We start from the raw sequence: 15,512 nt of genomic DNA, 5'->3' as shown, positions 1-15,512 counted from the left end.
CAGGAGTCGGCACCCGCTTCAAACACAATTGTCAGCTCCACACAAAAGATAATTGGGAGGATTCCTGTTTTATGGGAACTAAAATCTGTTAGTTTTGTAGGGACCACCAAAGCTGTTGCAGACATCGACCATATAGGCCGGCTGATAACACACACCGTTCCGAGCCTGTGCTGCCTTGTGCAAGTGTCCCTATCGGCCCAGCAATAGTCCTGGCTGGGATCACACTGGATGATATATGAATTAAAAGTCAAACTACTTTTAATAAAAATAGAATTTATATAGATTATTATATCTTTTTAGATAAAATACGTAGGTTTTATTACATTAGATTAATAAACAAACTCTTATAGTCTACCTCTATAAACTGGTCCTGTCTAAGTGGCTAACAATCTGCTCTACAAGTCTCAGTATTAGGCCGTCCCTATGCGCGCTGGTCCAGTTGACAAGTGCCAAGGTTGAAGCTATCGTGAGATACGAGTAGCCTAGTCTGACGCCGGTAAGCACTATGTTAATATGTGAAACCGAGCCACTCATGACCTCGGGAATACCAAGTTGAAGGTCCTCGGAGTCTTGTAATTGTGCCCTTCAGATGTAGCATCGGATGCGCGTGCATACACACACTAGGCTTCAACCAGAAGATGCTCGTGGTACATTCTCACGTCAGCATTATTCGCATACCTGCATTTATTTCACTTGAGTGCTGGTGGTGTCGCCTATGCACATCTTCCCCTCTTTTCCAGAGGTTAGTCAACTGGTTTTTGGCCACGCACACTTGTGCAGCGACAACCTCTCGTACCTACGTACGCCCCAGACTGTGAGCTTCAGATGCCCACACCCACGCCGTGAGAGCCCAAGACATACAACCATAATGGCAAACCCGACGAACTTGCCGCCTCGTTATGAGATCCGCAAGCTTGAACCAGAGCATGCGCAATGGGTCGGTGCCATAATGTGCCACAGCAACGTGTTCCACAGCACCATCTTCCCTAATGTCTACCCAGAGGCCATGGGCGCCCGCTTCAACAGAATGATGCAAGGGGCTGGCTACCTGGTGCATCACCAGATCAGCTCCGGCATGTCTATTGGTGTCTTCGACAAGGAGTACCAGTACAAGAAACCTGAATCCGCGTTGACCAACGGCAGATTCTACTGGGACCCCGAGCACAACGACTACACTCGGGAGGAGCTCCTCGAAGCGATGGACTTTCCCCTCGTCAGCATCGCCCTTTGCTATGACGGCATTGACAAGCTGGACAACGACCGCATGGAGCCGCTGGTCGCCACACTGCCTGTCTTTGGGACTTGCTATGCCGAACTCGACAGACGGGACCCCCGGCCCTTGCAGAGCTGGAGGCCTGCGAAGCGACGGGGAGAGATCCTCATGCGCAATGCGACCAGCACAAGATACGAGTATGAGGGAAAAGGAATCATGGGCGCTCTTGCTCGGCACCTCATGCGAGACGCCGCGGCGAGGGGGTACAAGGCGGTCAACATTGAATGTTTCAATGATGCTGTGACGCATGTCTGGTCGGAGCCCCCAAGCCCGTTCAAGGGGGAGGTCGTTGCTAGTTTCAGAACTGATGAGTACGAGGAAGAGCACGATGGGAAGAAGGTCAAGCCATTTGCTTCGGCCAATGCCATAGCGAAGCAGCTGATTACCAGGGTTTGGACAACACTTTCGGACTAGTTGACTGGTGGCAACGGGGTTCTATCAGGAGAGCTTCAACAAGGATACTTTGAGCTTACGCCTACAAACTTGAGTGGCTGTTCCTCACGATCATTCAAGTGAATTTCAGTGGGCACAAAGAATCGGATGAACGTGTCCTACTGTCTATCCAGAAATTTCGAAAGTAACAAAGAGTGATATACAATGGCCTCAGAACCAGAGATATCAATAATTCTTGAACTCATTTCTATGTGCCAGTGAGGACAAAAGCTGAATTCTTGCGTACTGAAAGAATACGGCAAATGGATCGATACACGGTCTCCACAGAGGAAATGATTTGGCCAAGGGCAGCAAGCAATTTCTCGTCACGGGAGCATCAAAGGTTTTATTCAGGTTGTAGTGTCACCTTTTGACGAGCCGGCTTCCATGTCCCAGACTATCTGGGCTGTGGAGTTGACACTGGAGATCAAGTCCCGAGGTTCACTCCAGCGGCGTAGTCCAGTCAACACCCTGCCCGAGGCCCTCCTCGACACCGACCCTTCCCAGCATGACTTCAAGCAGCCTGAATGCAGCACTGGGATTGTACTCAGGCAGCTCATGGCCCGCACCAGCAACATCAACAAACACAACGCCCCTTTCATAGGCCCAGGTGCCCATCTCACCTGCCTGACCTGTGAGGCCGGCATCCCCTCCTGCAGGAGGAACGATAAAGGTTTGCGTGGGCTCAGCGCTGAAGCCAGTTGCTCCCCGCCAGGTCACGTTCTGTAGGGCGAAGAGGGTGCCCACCGACGGGATCAGCATGTCCAGGGCGCCATTGAGCACCAGGTTCAGCGGCACGCGGTCGAACACGGCCGGCAATGCTGCAAAAGACGCCGGGGGGGCCAGGTCACCGCCATTCCCCGGACCTCCGGTCGCGCTGTCATCAACAAAGACGGATCGCGGAGCACAAGTGGAGTAGGAGACACGTGGAGCGTTCATTGCCTGCTGGACCTCGGTCTGGTTGAAGTAGCCTCCTAGGCTGGTGTCTGCGGAACTCAATGTTTGGAGCGGGTCATATAGGCTTGGGCATGTATCGGTTATGTGGTAGACGTTAAAGCAGGGATTGATGAGAGCGGCAGCCTCTGTGACGTAGTTCCGGAAAGGTGAGGACCCCTCGTCTATGTCAGGCCTGGTCGGCATGGGACCCGCCGTGGGGAATTTGAAATAGGTCTCGAAGAAGGACGAATAATTGTACTGGTCTCGATGGGCTATGCGCATCTCATCCTTGAATGTGGAGTTGAGGCGCAGAAATGCTTGGTTGTTCTCGACATAGTTGAGCATGGGAACTGTTAGTCAGTCAGCTTGCTTGTAGTCTGGAGAAGACGGGCTGTTGGCAGTCAGGGTCACAGAAATATCAGGATGCCCCGTGTGAAGCCATCGGGGTCAAAAGTGACAACATGGCAGTGGACGGGGATCAGAAAACTTACTCTCAACAAGCACCACGTCTGGGCCTATTGCCGGATCAATCAGCATGGTTCCTTGAACGTTGTAGTAGCCAGGCTCCGTATCATTGGCATTGAGCATCGCCTCCGCAATATAAGGAATATATTTCTGGCGAGCAGCAAGTCAGGATTCTGCAAGGCTTGAATTGGTAGATGTGATCTCCGGCAAAACTCACGCCGGCATAGCTCTCTCCTGTGATGTACACACTCCGGCCCGTCAGGTTGAATGTGTCGATGAAGTTCTTCCAGAACCCCAAGAACTGGTCAGCGGTGTCGTCCGAGCCATAAGCGGTGGGTTCGCCCTGAGAGAATCCCGCGCCGACCGGCTGATCGATCCAGACCATGTTCGTGAGCTTGGTCCAAGCCCAGGGGTTAGCGACCGGCTGCGCTGTGCCGGCCTGCCATAAAAAATTGCCATTCTCCTGGAGTAATCCAATCAGACTCGAACACCCAGGCCCGCCATTGAGCCAGATGGTGATGTCTTCGCTGGCTTCGGGGTTCTCGGATGGCGAGAACCAGAAGTATAATTTCTGGGTATCGTTGGGATTGGACGAAACGGGAAGGAGTCCACCATAGGACTCGCCTATGTCGAATGGTACATAGGGGAAGTTGTAGCGATCGATGGCGAATTCTTCAGATCTCTTGTTGAGATGGGAAGAGGCACCACAGAGCCCGACGAGTAGGGTGAGGATGTAAAAATACATGTTGAACTGTCCTGACATGCGAGTCCAGTAGCTATGCAAGGATTAAATGTTGTAGTTCGCTCGATGCTGCACTTCAAGCATCTCAAAGATAGAAGAAGGTCCATTTGAAGCTCTCGACCCATAGGGGGCTCGCTGGAGTGGTGCGGCGGGGAAGGAACGACGATTCAATTTCCCGCCAAAGCAAGGCCAGCGCCCCATCCTTGCCATAAAGCAAACAGTAGCACAGCATGCATGCTTGCTGCGAACGGGCTCCGGCGTACCTGGGTACCTAGGTACGCGGGCACGCCCGGCTCCATCCCGTCCTGCCAAAGGCGATCCCATCTATTTAAGGTTTACCGCCCAATCTTGGCCGTTGATCATGCATATGCACAAGCTCTGCAGCAAATGCAAAAATCACAACGTTGAGAAGATGATTTCTCGAAAATTGCAGCCCTTTCATAAACAGCATGAGCTTTGCGCGGCGGCTTGCTAACTACATGGCCACAAGATGTCTTCTGTGGAAATTCATCCTTGAAAATAACAGATCAGAGGCACAATCCATAGGGCTCCTCGCTCAAATTCTTGGATCCTTTTCAACGTGGCTGTGACAATGTAAAATGTCTGTGAAACTCGGTGCCTATTCTGTTTCTTCGTTAGTGATGTACAAGCCAGCAGGCAGCTCATCTGAGGTGAGCCAGCCGTATTTGGATACTAGTATGTCTAAATGGGTAGTACTTCTGTGCGCTTGGAGTACTGTCATGACATCTGGCGCCGTGCTTCGCTGGCATATTATTCAGTATTCTTGTCATTAAGCTTGCACGTACAACAGCAAGCTCCTATGACTGGAATTGGGCGAACTAAGACAAAATGAAAAGCATAATTCAACATGAATGTAGTGCTACATCTAATATCTCATACGACCATCTATCTCAATTTAAGACATCGACGCCCTGGGCCATACCCGAGAAGTTCTCCATCGCTGCGTTCAGCTCGTCAACCCGCACCTTGATCATACGCAGTGCATCATCACCAAACGGAACCCTGATGAAATCCTTTGGCTTGCCCTCGAATGGGCCCGTGCCATCAACAGCGTGCACGACTACCTCTGACATACGATCTGGGTCGATCTTGAACGCCGCCGGGTCCTCTACCATTTTCACCATGGCCTCCACCTCGGTTCCCCTGTATTCGGATCTCAGCGATGAACTGCTATGGGCCGCAGAGTTGTCCGCAAACGGCGTGCGGATCCCGGCAGGCGTAGTGATGAGGACGCGGATGTTGAAAGGGGCGACCTCCGCTGCCAGGGCGAGGGTGAAGGCGTCCACCGCCGCCTTTGTTGCTGAGTATACCGATACGTTGGGGATGGGGAGAACACCTGTCGTACTGGAGATGTTGACGATGCTGCCGCCGCCCTGGGCCCTCATCAGCGGGACGAGGAGCTTGCTGAGTCTGATTATGCCCCAGACATTTGTCTCGAAGACGCCCCTCGCGGCGTCTATTTCAATGTCCTCCACGACGCCCGTGAGGCCGATGGCAGCGTTGTTTATGACGGCATCGATCTTGCCTTTGGCTAGCGGGAGTATAGTCTCTTGAAACTGGGTCTCCAAAGATGGAGAGGACACGTCCAATGCGGCCCAGAGTCCGCCCAAGGAGGTGATCTCGGCTACCTTTTCTGGCGTCTTGGATGGGTTGCGTGAGGTGGCTATGACTTTGTGGCCGGCTGCGATGGCTGCCTTGGCGAGGGAGTAGCCCAGGCCGGAAGAGCAGCCGGTGATGAGGAAGACTTTGGGTTGTGTTGGCATTTTGGTGCTTTGCTTTCAGAGGTTTGGCTTGGAATTTTTTCCTTTGAATAGCTTGATAAAACTGGGCGGTCGAGCTCTTGTTGCCCGGGTGGCAATGCTCTCTGTGTTTAAATATCCGTACTCATGCACATTGCCTTACACCAGTTGACCGCTCTCAAGCATGTGCTGTTAGCCTGTGGCGTATTTGACAAATTCAGAGTTTCCGGGTCCCACTAACAAGAGTTATCGACGTGATTCATGAGCCAGTCCTACAATGCGCAGCTATTACAGTGGTTCTCCGTGAGTCAGGGGTTGACATTCTCATGCGGCGCCGAATTGATCCCGCACGCCGGCACCGAAGCCCGGCAACTTCCAGGTCCAACCCGGCTTTCGGACAGCACGCATGCTCCGAGACAAAAGCTTAATCTCCGTTGCGTTGATATCTGCCCTTGGAAACAGCATGCGCTCATTGGGGAGATGTGGGTTTCCCGATATCAACCATGGTGTTAGACCATAGATCCGATTATCTCCAGCTCCACCAGTGGGGCAGCCATAGCTTGGCAGTGCTGTACCCACTCGCGGCCCTCGAGCAGCTACTACATAGTACATTACTGTGGACACAGTTTCCTACGATATACTCTCGAGAGCCCATCTCCCTTCGTAGGTTTATGTGACTTCAAATGTTTGTGGAATGTAACTCGATCCGGGTATATCAAAATGCCCAGCAACCAAAGTAGAAAAGAACTCGCGCTAACCACTTGGTGACATGAAGGAGCTGCCCATATTTACCTAGGTAGTTCTAACGTTCGGATTCTGGCACATGGGCATTCCCTCGACAACATGCCTAGGTACAAAAGACGGGGGCTATGTGTAGGGCCCATTGGATTGTAGTTGACGGGGACTTTTGAGTCTTGCGAAAGCTTTATTCGATGAGATTGGCCTTTCCGTCGGGATGCTTCCAGCCATATTTCTTGTCTTATCCTGTCCTTGAAAACGGATTTTGCTTGTTGATAGGCAGCCTTCTTAGACTGGCATATGCTTACTAGTATATGTGTCTCTATTTGTGTAAGATAGGAGTTAGGTCCTAGCTATAGAATTGATAATTATTTGCCTAGGTGTTCTAATTATAGGTTTAAAACCTAAGGGCCATGAATGTGTATGATGTGTTACTGAGAAGTAGTGTAGAAGTATGGCGGCGAGCCCTGCCTCTGAGACCTGCGCCTCGAGCTCGCGGTCAAGTGTATGCCGACGTGTTCAGCCCTAATGCATTAGGCGGGAGGAGACGTTTACGCCGCACTCCGTCTTCTGACTGTGGGCCAGCTTTCTCAGATCCGAACATTGAAGTGGTCCTCTACTAGCTGGTGACGCCGTGCCGGTGGCTGCTCGTGGTTGGTGTTGCCTAGCTGGGCTGGAGGGGCAGGTAGTTGTAGCATATCACTGTGTCTCTCCCAGAACTATTACCTCTGGACCATTAATTCCTAGGTACCTGGCTTTAAACACTCCCTGGCCACGGGGAATGTTAGTTGGAAATCCCAGGGGAATCTCAGGGAAATCTCAGGGAAATCTTAGGGAAATCTTAGGGAAATCCCAGGGAATTTCAGAGAAACCTCAGTGAAACCCCAAGGAAACCTAAGAAAAGTCTTTTGTGCCAGGGAAATTTCAGGGAATCCCAAATCGGAAGGAAGCAACGCCATCACTACTCTTCTCCTACCATCTCTCCATCACCCACAGCCAGCTGCACAATTTCCCTCCCTCGCAAGCCTCTTCTGCCACACGCCTCAGCTACCTAGGTTCCTATAATGACCAAACCAAAGAGGCCGAGGACGGCCGCCCAGCGACGGCCAAGTTTTCTAGGTAGGATTTTAAACGCACTCCATCAAGACGGTGCCCCTTAGCCTTATCTATGCGCTACAAGGCTGAGGCCACATGCACCTATTGTATTTTAACCACTGTTGTAGATGGTATATGTTTTTTGAATGCTAGGTCTTGAGTTTTTACTACTGCATGAAGGTGACATGTGTGTCCCTGGATGTATGCGGAACAGAAGCAAAACTAGTTCTGCACAAATCCTCTGGAGCCGGCGTCTTCACAAACCGGTCGTCCATTTCGTTGGTGCCTATGCAGGGGATATGCTGTGCTCTACACTCGTAGATTGATGAGAGTGTGGGTGTTGAGATTAGGGTATGGTGGGCCAACGAGAAAATGGCCTCCCCGCAAACCAACGCCGACCTCCTTTATATTGTCAACGTGAGACAGGACAGTGAGGCTCCACGGGGAAAGATTTACCGCTCAGTACCATATAGGGGTTCAAAGGGCCCTAATATGGTACGTTAGAGATAACATGCTATGGAATTAGAGACATCCCTAGGTGTTTCCGTAATAAATCTGCCTGGTATGGTATGTTTGGCTGAGGGAGGCCTCTAATTGATTTTCAGCTAGATTTTAAAAAAGAAAACTAAGTGCTTTCCTTCGAGAGTATAGAACCGTGTCTCTTATTACCGACCTGACTATTCATTTACAAGTTTACTAACATAAGGTCTTAAGTGTCTACCGCTGTATGAAGATAATATATATATGTTATATGTATGGGGATTAGATGTAAAATAACTTGATAATTTAACTATAGCTATGCTTATAGTCTATAGAGATTTCGGAGATAAGAATATACTCTTAAGCAAACACTTAGTCCGTAAAAGGCAGGTTTAAATCTAAATAATTTAACCCTTTGAAAGTGTGCACAGGCCATATGGACGCTGTGTCAGGAAGCCGACCTACTTGTGCAGCGGATATCTCGCAGCACTTTGGCATGTCAATCATTTCTCTATCTTCCGAGGGACGGGACGACAAGATCCCCGGGCCGGAACCGTCAGAGCAAAACTTTAAGATCGGCCGTCTCATTTGATGGCATGTCTGCTTCGTTGGGTCCAGGAGACTGTTAATAAGCCTCCCATCAGCCTTATTGCCGCGGCTTAATAGGTAGGTGATCAGCACTCTGGGAGGTCCCACTCCAAGTACCCATTAACTTATGGTCTCATCCCGTATCAAGCCGCGAGAACAGTTTCATGGGGGCTTGGGCACAATTTCAGAAGCAAGACCGGTCATGACACCTCGATACCAAACCGCCGCAATATATAGCTGCTCAATCAATGGGGGATCAGTTGGGATTGTTGCAGGGGGCGAAGATGAAGAAACCACAAAAAGCAGATTGTGATGAAGATCAATTTCGACATCTCGGGTTTCTGCCTCGAAACCCATGCCATCTTGTCAAGGTTATCTGATTCGGAGCCCTAACCCTGACGTGGGCGCCGGGGCCGTGGGTTCCCCGACAGCCAGTGGCGGTCGCTGTGCAAGGTCTCGTAGGGCCCGGCTCGCCGCACCTTTTTTAAGACCTCGTATCTGTGAGGGTTCAGATACCCACTGACGCGAGTATTGAGGCCGAGAGAAATGCCGCGTGGTCAGTTAGCCGTCCTGCCGTCCTTGTGCCGAGTCGCAATGCGTCTGTTGTGCGCAGTTTGTTTCTCATCTCTCGTCTCTCATCTCTCATCTCCCACCGAGGCCAGCGACGACGAGTGCACGACTGGTCCTGTGGAATTCTCCGACGTGCGACTGGCAGCCAGAGCAGCACGTGGTGCGGAGTACGTAGTACGGGGAGGGTCGAGCACCACGTTCCTTTTGCCTCCATTTGGGTTTGATTGCGTCGTGCAGGCGGATCACAGGGTATCTCGGGTCATTTAATTGGCACTTGAGGGGTTGATTGCTTGGTCACGGCTGCGGACGATGGAGAAACGCTGGCGACATTGTTTTAATCTCGTGGTATCGTCGGATGCTTCACTGCGTGCATGTTTGTTTTGTTTTGGGGGCCATGTTCATGCATTGTCGGCGTGTGAACGTGTCGTCATGTCGTCACCTGCCATCGACCGACTGGCTGTCGTGACACGCCTGGCAGCCTGGGTGACGGTGACACGCCATGGTGATGCATATGGCAGCGTCTATGTACTATGTACTCCGTCAGCCCGTACGCAGATGCGCAATACGATTGATCCAAAACCAGGAGCCCAGCTGCTTCAGAATGCCGAGACAGCGCGAGTCAAAACCTGGGGAAGGGCGAGCAGAGTCGCATCTATTTTCCAAGCGTCACATAGGGGAGCCCCTCTAATCTGGCCGCTCCTTTCCGCTTCCGACTCGCCCCTGCCGTCCCCATTGGCCAATCGTGGCGGCCATGGGCTGCCCGTTCCTGCATTTAATGTGGACCCTGCATGGACGTTGCTGCTGGGGTCGACAGGGGGCCCAGGGGACGCGCCAGGGGGGCCATGGCCATGCGCTGGAATCTCCAGCAGTAACGTACCACTTCCTGCCACAACTGCCACACCCACGGAGCCCGCTAATACAGAGTAAGCTTTTGCCGCCGCAGGAACCCAGCAACCCAGCAGCACAGGAGCCAACAGCCCAGAGTCCAGACAGTCCAGGCCTGGCAAAGCCACACTCTCTGCTCCTCCCGAGATCCTCTGACCACCAAATTTGGGCTACCCCCGTCCTCCGTGCCTCTGTGGTAGACGGTGCACCGTAGCCTCTTGGCCCTCGGTCATTACGGCGCCTTGTTTTCTTTCCATCGCGCCTTCTTCGCCTTCTCTTCTTATTACCTCCCTGTCCTGCCTGCTCTGGGCATCCGGGGCCGATTTCCTCTGCTCACTCCTTCCATTCCAGTCTTGCCACTCTTTTGTTTCCACGCAGACGCTGCATTTTTCTTCCGATCCTTTCCCTTGCGCCAGCCACCCTGCACCTGCCAACCCGCCCTCACTTTCCCTTGACAGCACTCGAGCCAGCCCCCTTTCGTGTTGTTAGTGAGGTGTGGACCGTGTGGATTTGCAGGCTGTGGGTCGCCGCGGACTGGGCCCCCTTCTAGCCTTCTCCCTACCTTCTCCGTGCATTCCTTTGTCCTAACCACCAACCGACCGATCGACCGACCGACCTTGCCGCGGCACATCGATCACGCAGGGACTCTCGGGGCCGTTTTCACCACTTCAGCACACTCATTGACTCGATTGACATTGCCGTTCGCGACTTGGACCACCACCTTTGGTCCCATTCACAACGTCGCCGCTGTTTCTATCTGCTGTCTCTGTCTCTGTCTCTGTCGTCTGGCGACCGCTACACCACCCTCAGTCCACCTGCAGTCCACGCTCCGCAGCCTCGGCAGCCACGCTCCTTATCCCCAGTACCTGAATCTCGGAGAAGCAGCAGGACGCACCACACCAGACACACCACAGCACGCACCATGGAGAGGTTACATTCTCGCGACATTCGGTCACCGGCAGCCCGGGCAGCGATGGACACAACCATGGCCACTGGCTCCGTCCCCAGCTCCGACAGCCTCCTGAGGCGGGGCATCAGTATAGCCCGTTCGGTCCTGGTTGCTCGAAAGGACTGTGTAGACAACGATCAGGTCAACACCTGCGAGAAGCCCTCCATATCCACAGACTCCAAGATCGGGATCGGGGCAGCAATTGGGTACGTCTTTGATAACCTCCGTGTGACCTGCAGCGCCCGGGAGGCGGTCGGCTGATCGGTCGCTGATGTCTTGCAGAGCCGTCTTCCTCATGGCCGTCATCGGCATCCTGTTCATGCTTCACCTGCGGGCCCAGCGCAACGCAAAAGCTGAATTCGCAAACGACGACCACGACGCATCCGACTACGGCCTCGACGTCATGCCTAGCAAGCAAGGAGCCAAGAGCGGCAACCTGAATTCGTCACACGCACAAGCCAATCGCTTGGCTACACAGCAACTCGTAGAGGCAGATAACCCGTTTGGTGCAGGCGCGGAGCGAACCGACATAAACAAGTTGCAGGGCAAAGGAAGCCCGCCCAAGTATCCCGACGCCGTGAAGATGTAGGACACCGACGAGAAGGCGATACACAATCGGGCAGTATATGATTCGCGCGTTGTAGGTGATGCGCCATGGGCCCTGAAACCAATCAAGGAGGGGGTTGTGTGCCAGTTCTGCACCAGGGATCGAGTTCGAGGGCATCCGACCTGGAACCACGTGTTGAGCACTGTGGGAGAGCCAGCAGCGCAAAACGCCCAGACAATGACAATCCGTGCATTCCTTGCTCGGCTCGTAGCATCCTGTCGGCGACTATGGCGGCTGGAGGCCTCGGGCGGTCCTCCGGCCAGCGAGAAGGAAGCAGCGCCGTAAGATGCCTACCGCCGACCAAGAACCCCGTTGACCCGGTCATCTGCATCACCGATTGGCATAGCTCCCACTCAGAGGGGGCGGCTTTCGGTGTTTATTGCAGAGGTGGCCGTGGGCATCTTCTTGCAACATTGACAGGAGAACGCAACAGAGGCTTTCGATTAGAAGATCGGCAAGTTTTACGGGTCACGATATCACGATAGCAGCATTAGTAATTGTTTACATTCTTCTGAGACACAGACATTACACGGAATTTACCACCATTGAGCAATGCCGGGTGTGCAATGCACCCCCACTGCTCTCGCGGTCGCGGGAAATCTCCCATAAGCTCGTCGTGATCACGCGATCTCTGGTCAACACCAGCTGCTCATGCGCCAGCCTTCTGTTGAAGCCAAACTGCATGCCCAACCGAAAGCAGCAGGATAACTTATTTATTGCTGTGCGTACAGGACGTGCTGTTGATTTACAAGTTAGCTTTGCCGTAGCGGCGTAGCCAAGCTCTCGCGGGAAGCTTAATCGGCAGCCGCCCGGGTGTCGCCGCACAGGAATGACGACAACAAGCTTCGAGTGTGTGAGACCAGCGATTGACGACCCAGAGCATCGGACGATGCTACTACACACTCATAGGCCTGCAGCGCCCGCCCCTCCAAAAAATGTTTTGTCTGTGTTACACACAGGCGCATGATAAATGACTTGTTCTGAGCGTGTCATTCAAGTCGTACATCTCTTCCAAGCTGGGCGTGACTGGTATGTACTCTTCAGACGCGAAAGTGGCCAATGTTGGCTGCATGATTGTCGTGTGCCTCTGATGTTTTACAGGCACTCGAGGATGGCAAGTGAGACCAGAGATGTCTACACGACCTTGGCGCCGTTAGCGAGCCGTCTGTCAGCCGCCAGCGAGTGCCGATGGGCACCTGTTCTGAAGAGAGGACGTCAAGCGCAACGAAACTTGGCAGCGACATGACCCCGGCATCATCCGTCACTATACTCGGTGCCCAAGGTCAAACAAAGAGCAATGTTACATCAGTACCTCTGCGGGCTCTCTTGTGCACTCGGGAAGGCAAGGGGGGGTGCGTGGAATACCACTTGATGGCCAGAGTGATCGCCCCTCCCCCCTCAGCCCTTCTGGTTAGGCATGCATGCCAGGGCAGACAGGATGCGTTCCGTGATGTGCATCCCCACGGCTTGGCCTGCCCTGGCGATCCGGCCTTCAATAGACCGAAGACCCATGACCCATGGGTGTTTCTCCCAGCAGAGTGGTCCATCCCCCAGAGTTCTCCGCACCGCTAGGCAGGCTAGTCACGCCGCCGCCTGCTTGTCTGGGGAAGACCAACGTCGACTATGGGGGGAGCCCCACTGCCATTCCAATTTCCCATCTCCACCGCCACGGACTTTCACCCTCCTTCGCCAGCAATATTCCGCCCAATTGACTGACGCATGACCATGCACCGAGTCCATCCTCGGGGCAGCGTGCCACGACGGGCCAGGTATATCTGCACGATGGCGACATCTCAGACGCGTGCGACGGGGCCCTGCCTCTCCCTTGGAGACGGTGCAAGGGCCTGGGCAAACACTCTCTCATTCAACCGTCAAGATGCACTTCCAACCGCTGCTTAGGCGAGGCATCCTGCCCCTCCTCTCGCTCGCAGCAACTGTCCAAGGCACCCTGGTTGCGAACCAGACCGACGCGTACCTGCTCCTCGCCAACGACAGGCTGACTGCCGCCGTCAACAAGTCAACCGGGGCTATCAACTACCTCTACCTGGATGGGCAGAACCTGCTCGGCACAGCGGCCGGTTCCAGCGGCATTGGGCCATACCTGGACTGTTACTGCACCCCCAAAGGATTCTACAGCCCGGGGTCCCAGAATGCAAACTACACCCTTTACTCTGGCGTTGACTCGCTGAACGTGTCCTACGGAGGGATATCCATGAGCCAGGTCTATGCTCCCACCGGCCAGATCCTTGAGCAGTACTGGTTCCTCCGAGACGGCGAGACTGGCCTGCACATGTTCAGTCGCTTTGCCTATCACAACAAGACAACCCCTACGTCGGGCGTCTTCCAAGAATTCCGGACCTTGTTCAGGCCCAACACACCGCTCTGGACAGAGCTGGTCACAGACTCGGAGTTCCACGGGCCCTCACCCGTCCCAAACCCCGCAGCAGGCAACTCTTCTTTGGCATACACCGTACAGGATGCGACTTGGTACCTCGGCAACAGGACTGCAGATCCGTACGTCGAGGCTGTCTCTGACTACTTCACCAAGTACACCTTCTCCACCACGTGGAGGGACCAGAAAGTCCACGGCATGTTCGCGGACGGCAAGCACAGCAACGATGGGTCTACTTTCGGCTCTTGGTTCGTGATGAACACCAAGGATACCTATTTCGGGGGCCCGACCTGGTCGGACCTGGTGGTTGACGGGATCGTGTACAATTATATTGTCTCAAACCACCACGGAAACCAGGCTCCCAACATCGTGGACGGCTTTGACCGTACATTCGGCCCGTCGTACTACTTCTTCAACAAGGGCGAGCCGGGCACGGAGCTGCAGGACCTGTACAATGAGGCTCTCGAGCTGGCCACCCCGGAGTGGAACGCACAGTTCTACGACGACATTGCCCATCTCGTGCCGAACTACGTCCCCACTTCCGGCCGTGGCTCTTGGAAGGCTACGGTTGAGATCCCCGAGGGTGGCGAGGACGCGATTGCGATCTTGTCGGTTCCGGGCTTCGACTTCCAGGACAACAGCAACGACACCGACGCCTACCAGTACTGGGCTGACATCGATGCCGAGACGGGCGAGATCCAAATCGACCGCATCAAGGCAGGCACGTACCGGCTCACCGTGTACGCAAGCGGGATCTTTGGTGACTATGTCCAAGAGGATATCGTGGTAGAGGCCGGAGAGACGACAGACAGCGGGGTCATCACCTGGGAAGCCGATTCGGCCGGCAAGGAGCTTTGGAGGATTGGCACGCCAGACAAGAGCGGTGGCGAGTGGCTCCACGGCGACCACCCGGACCCAGACCATCCCCTTCACCCACCAGAGTACCGCATCTACTGGGCCGCGTACGACTACCTCGACGACTTCCCCAACGGTGTCAACTTCCGCGTAGGCACCTCCGATGAGGCCACGGACCTGAACTACGTGCACTGGTCCGTCTTTGGCGGGTATGCCAACTCTGTCCGCCCGACACAAGTCGAGGGCGACGGGAACATCAACAACTGGACCGTTACTTTTGACGTGGACGACCAGGACCTGGCGGGGACGACTGAGGCTGTCTTCACCATCCAGCTCGCCGGGGCGAAGTCGGCCTCCGGAAACACCGACGTGTTCAACGCTTCGCAGCCGTACGCAAACATTCCTTACACCGTTGTGATGAATGGCCATGAACTCGAGACCTGGACGATCCCGTGAGTAACCAGGCCCAAAGCATACCGTGATTCTTTTCTGGTTGCGGCTGTATGCTAACACATGACCTCGACAGATACTACCAGTCTTCCTCGTGCGCTGTTCGCAGTGGTATTACATGCTACCACGTCTCCAACAAGTGGACCTTCCCCACAAGCTACTTGCATGCTGGCAAGAACATTACGAACGAGATCATTCTCAGCCTGCCTTTCAATGCTACGGACTATGAGAGCGCACTGTTGCCGAGGAGCATTTATGTACAGTACGATGCTCTAAGGCTGGAGGTCAAGTAGCT

General features: G+C 53.8%; 5 protein-coding genes across 5 annotated transcripts; 3 read left to right on the top strand and 2 right to left on the bottom strand.

Annotated features, from left to right (window-relative positions):
* Window positions 1–754: 754 nt before the first annotated feature.
* Window positions 755–1,920, top strand: KVR01_012374 (uncharacterized protein). Its single transcript, XM_044794790.1, has one exon. The coding sequence runs from the start codon at window positions 869–871 to the stop codon at window positions 1,685–1,687; it is 819 nt and encodes a 272-aa protein (XP_044638562.1). The 5' UTR covers window positions 755–868; the 3' UTR covers window positions 1,688–1,920.
* Window positions 1,921–2,037: 117 nt separating this feature from the next.
* On the bottom strand, window positions 2,038–3,851 carry KVR01_012348 (uncharacterized protein; the record flags this gene model as incomplete). Its single annotated transcript, XM_044783944.1, has 3 exons — window positions 2,038–2,991; window positions 3,133–3,256; window positions 3,324–3,851. 3 exons carry the CDS (start codon window positions 3,849–3,851, stop codon window positions 2,147–2,149), a joined length of 1,497 nt encoding a protein of 498 aa, XP_044638536.1. The 3' UTR covers window positions 2,038–2,146.
* A 908-nt stretch (window positions 3,852–4,759) lies between these two features.
* KVR01_012363 (uncharacterized protein) lies at window positions 4,760–5,632 on the bottom strand (the record flags this gene model as incomplete). Its single annotated transcript, XM_044793063.1, has 1 exon — window positions 4,760–5,632. The coding sequence occupies one exon, from the start codon at window positions 5,630–5,632 to the stop codon at window positions 4,760–4,762; it is 873 nt and encodes a 290-aa protein (XP_044638551.1).
* Window positions 5,633–10,886: 5,254 nt separating this feature from the next.
* On the top strand, window positions 10,887–11,502 carry KVR01_012316 (uncharacterized protein; the record flags this gene model as incomplete). Its single annotated transcript, XM_044786954.1, has 2 exons — window positions 10,887–11,119; window positions 11,196–11,502. The coding sequence occupies 2 exons, from the start codon at window positions 10,887–10,889 to the stop codon at window positions 11,500–11,502; spliced, it is 540 nt and encodes a 179-aa protein (XP_044638504.1).
* A 1,129-nt stretch (window positions 11,503–12,631) lies between these two features.
* KVR01_012417 (uncharacterized protein) lies at window positions 12,632–15,510 on the top strand (the record flags this gene model as incomplete). Its single annotated transcript, XM_044794975.1, has 3 exons — window positions 12,632–12,652; window positions 13,484–15,219; window positions 15,294–15,510. 3 exons carry the CDS (start codon window positions 12,632–12,634, stop codon window positions 15,508–15,510), a joined length of 1,974 nt encoding a protein of 657 aa, XP_044638605.1.
* Window positions 15,511–15,512: the final 2 nt, after the last annotated feature.

Source organism: Diaporthe batatas, assembly GCF_019321695.1.
Source record: "Diaporthe batatas strain CRI 302-4 chromosome Unknown Contig00019, whole genome shotgun sequence".
Lineage (NCBI taxonomy): Eukaryota > Fungi > Ascomycota > Sordariomycetes > Diaporthales > Diaporthaceae > Diaporthe > Diaporthe batatas.
Note: the sequence above shows the minus strand (reverse complement) of the source record. Positions and strands in the feature narration are given on the sequence as shown.

Bases quoted from the DNA above. Each gene is read 5' to 3' on its own strand.
- KVR01_012374 (XM_044794790.1), top strand. From the start codon at position 869: ATGGCAAACCCGACGAACTTGCCGCCTCGTTATGAGATCCGCAAGCTT.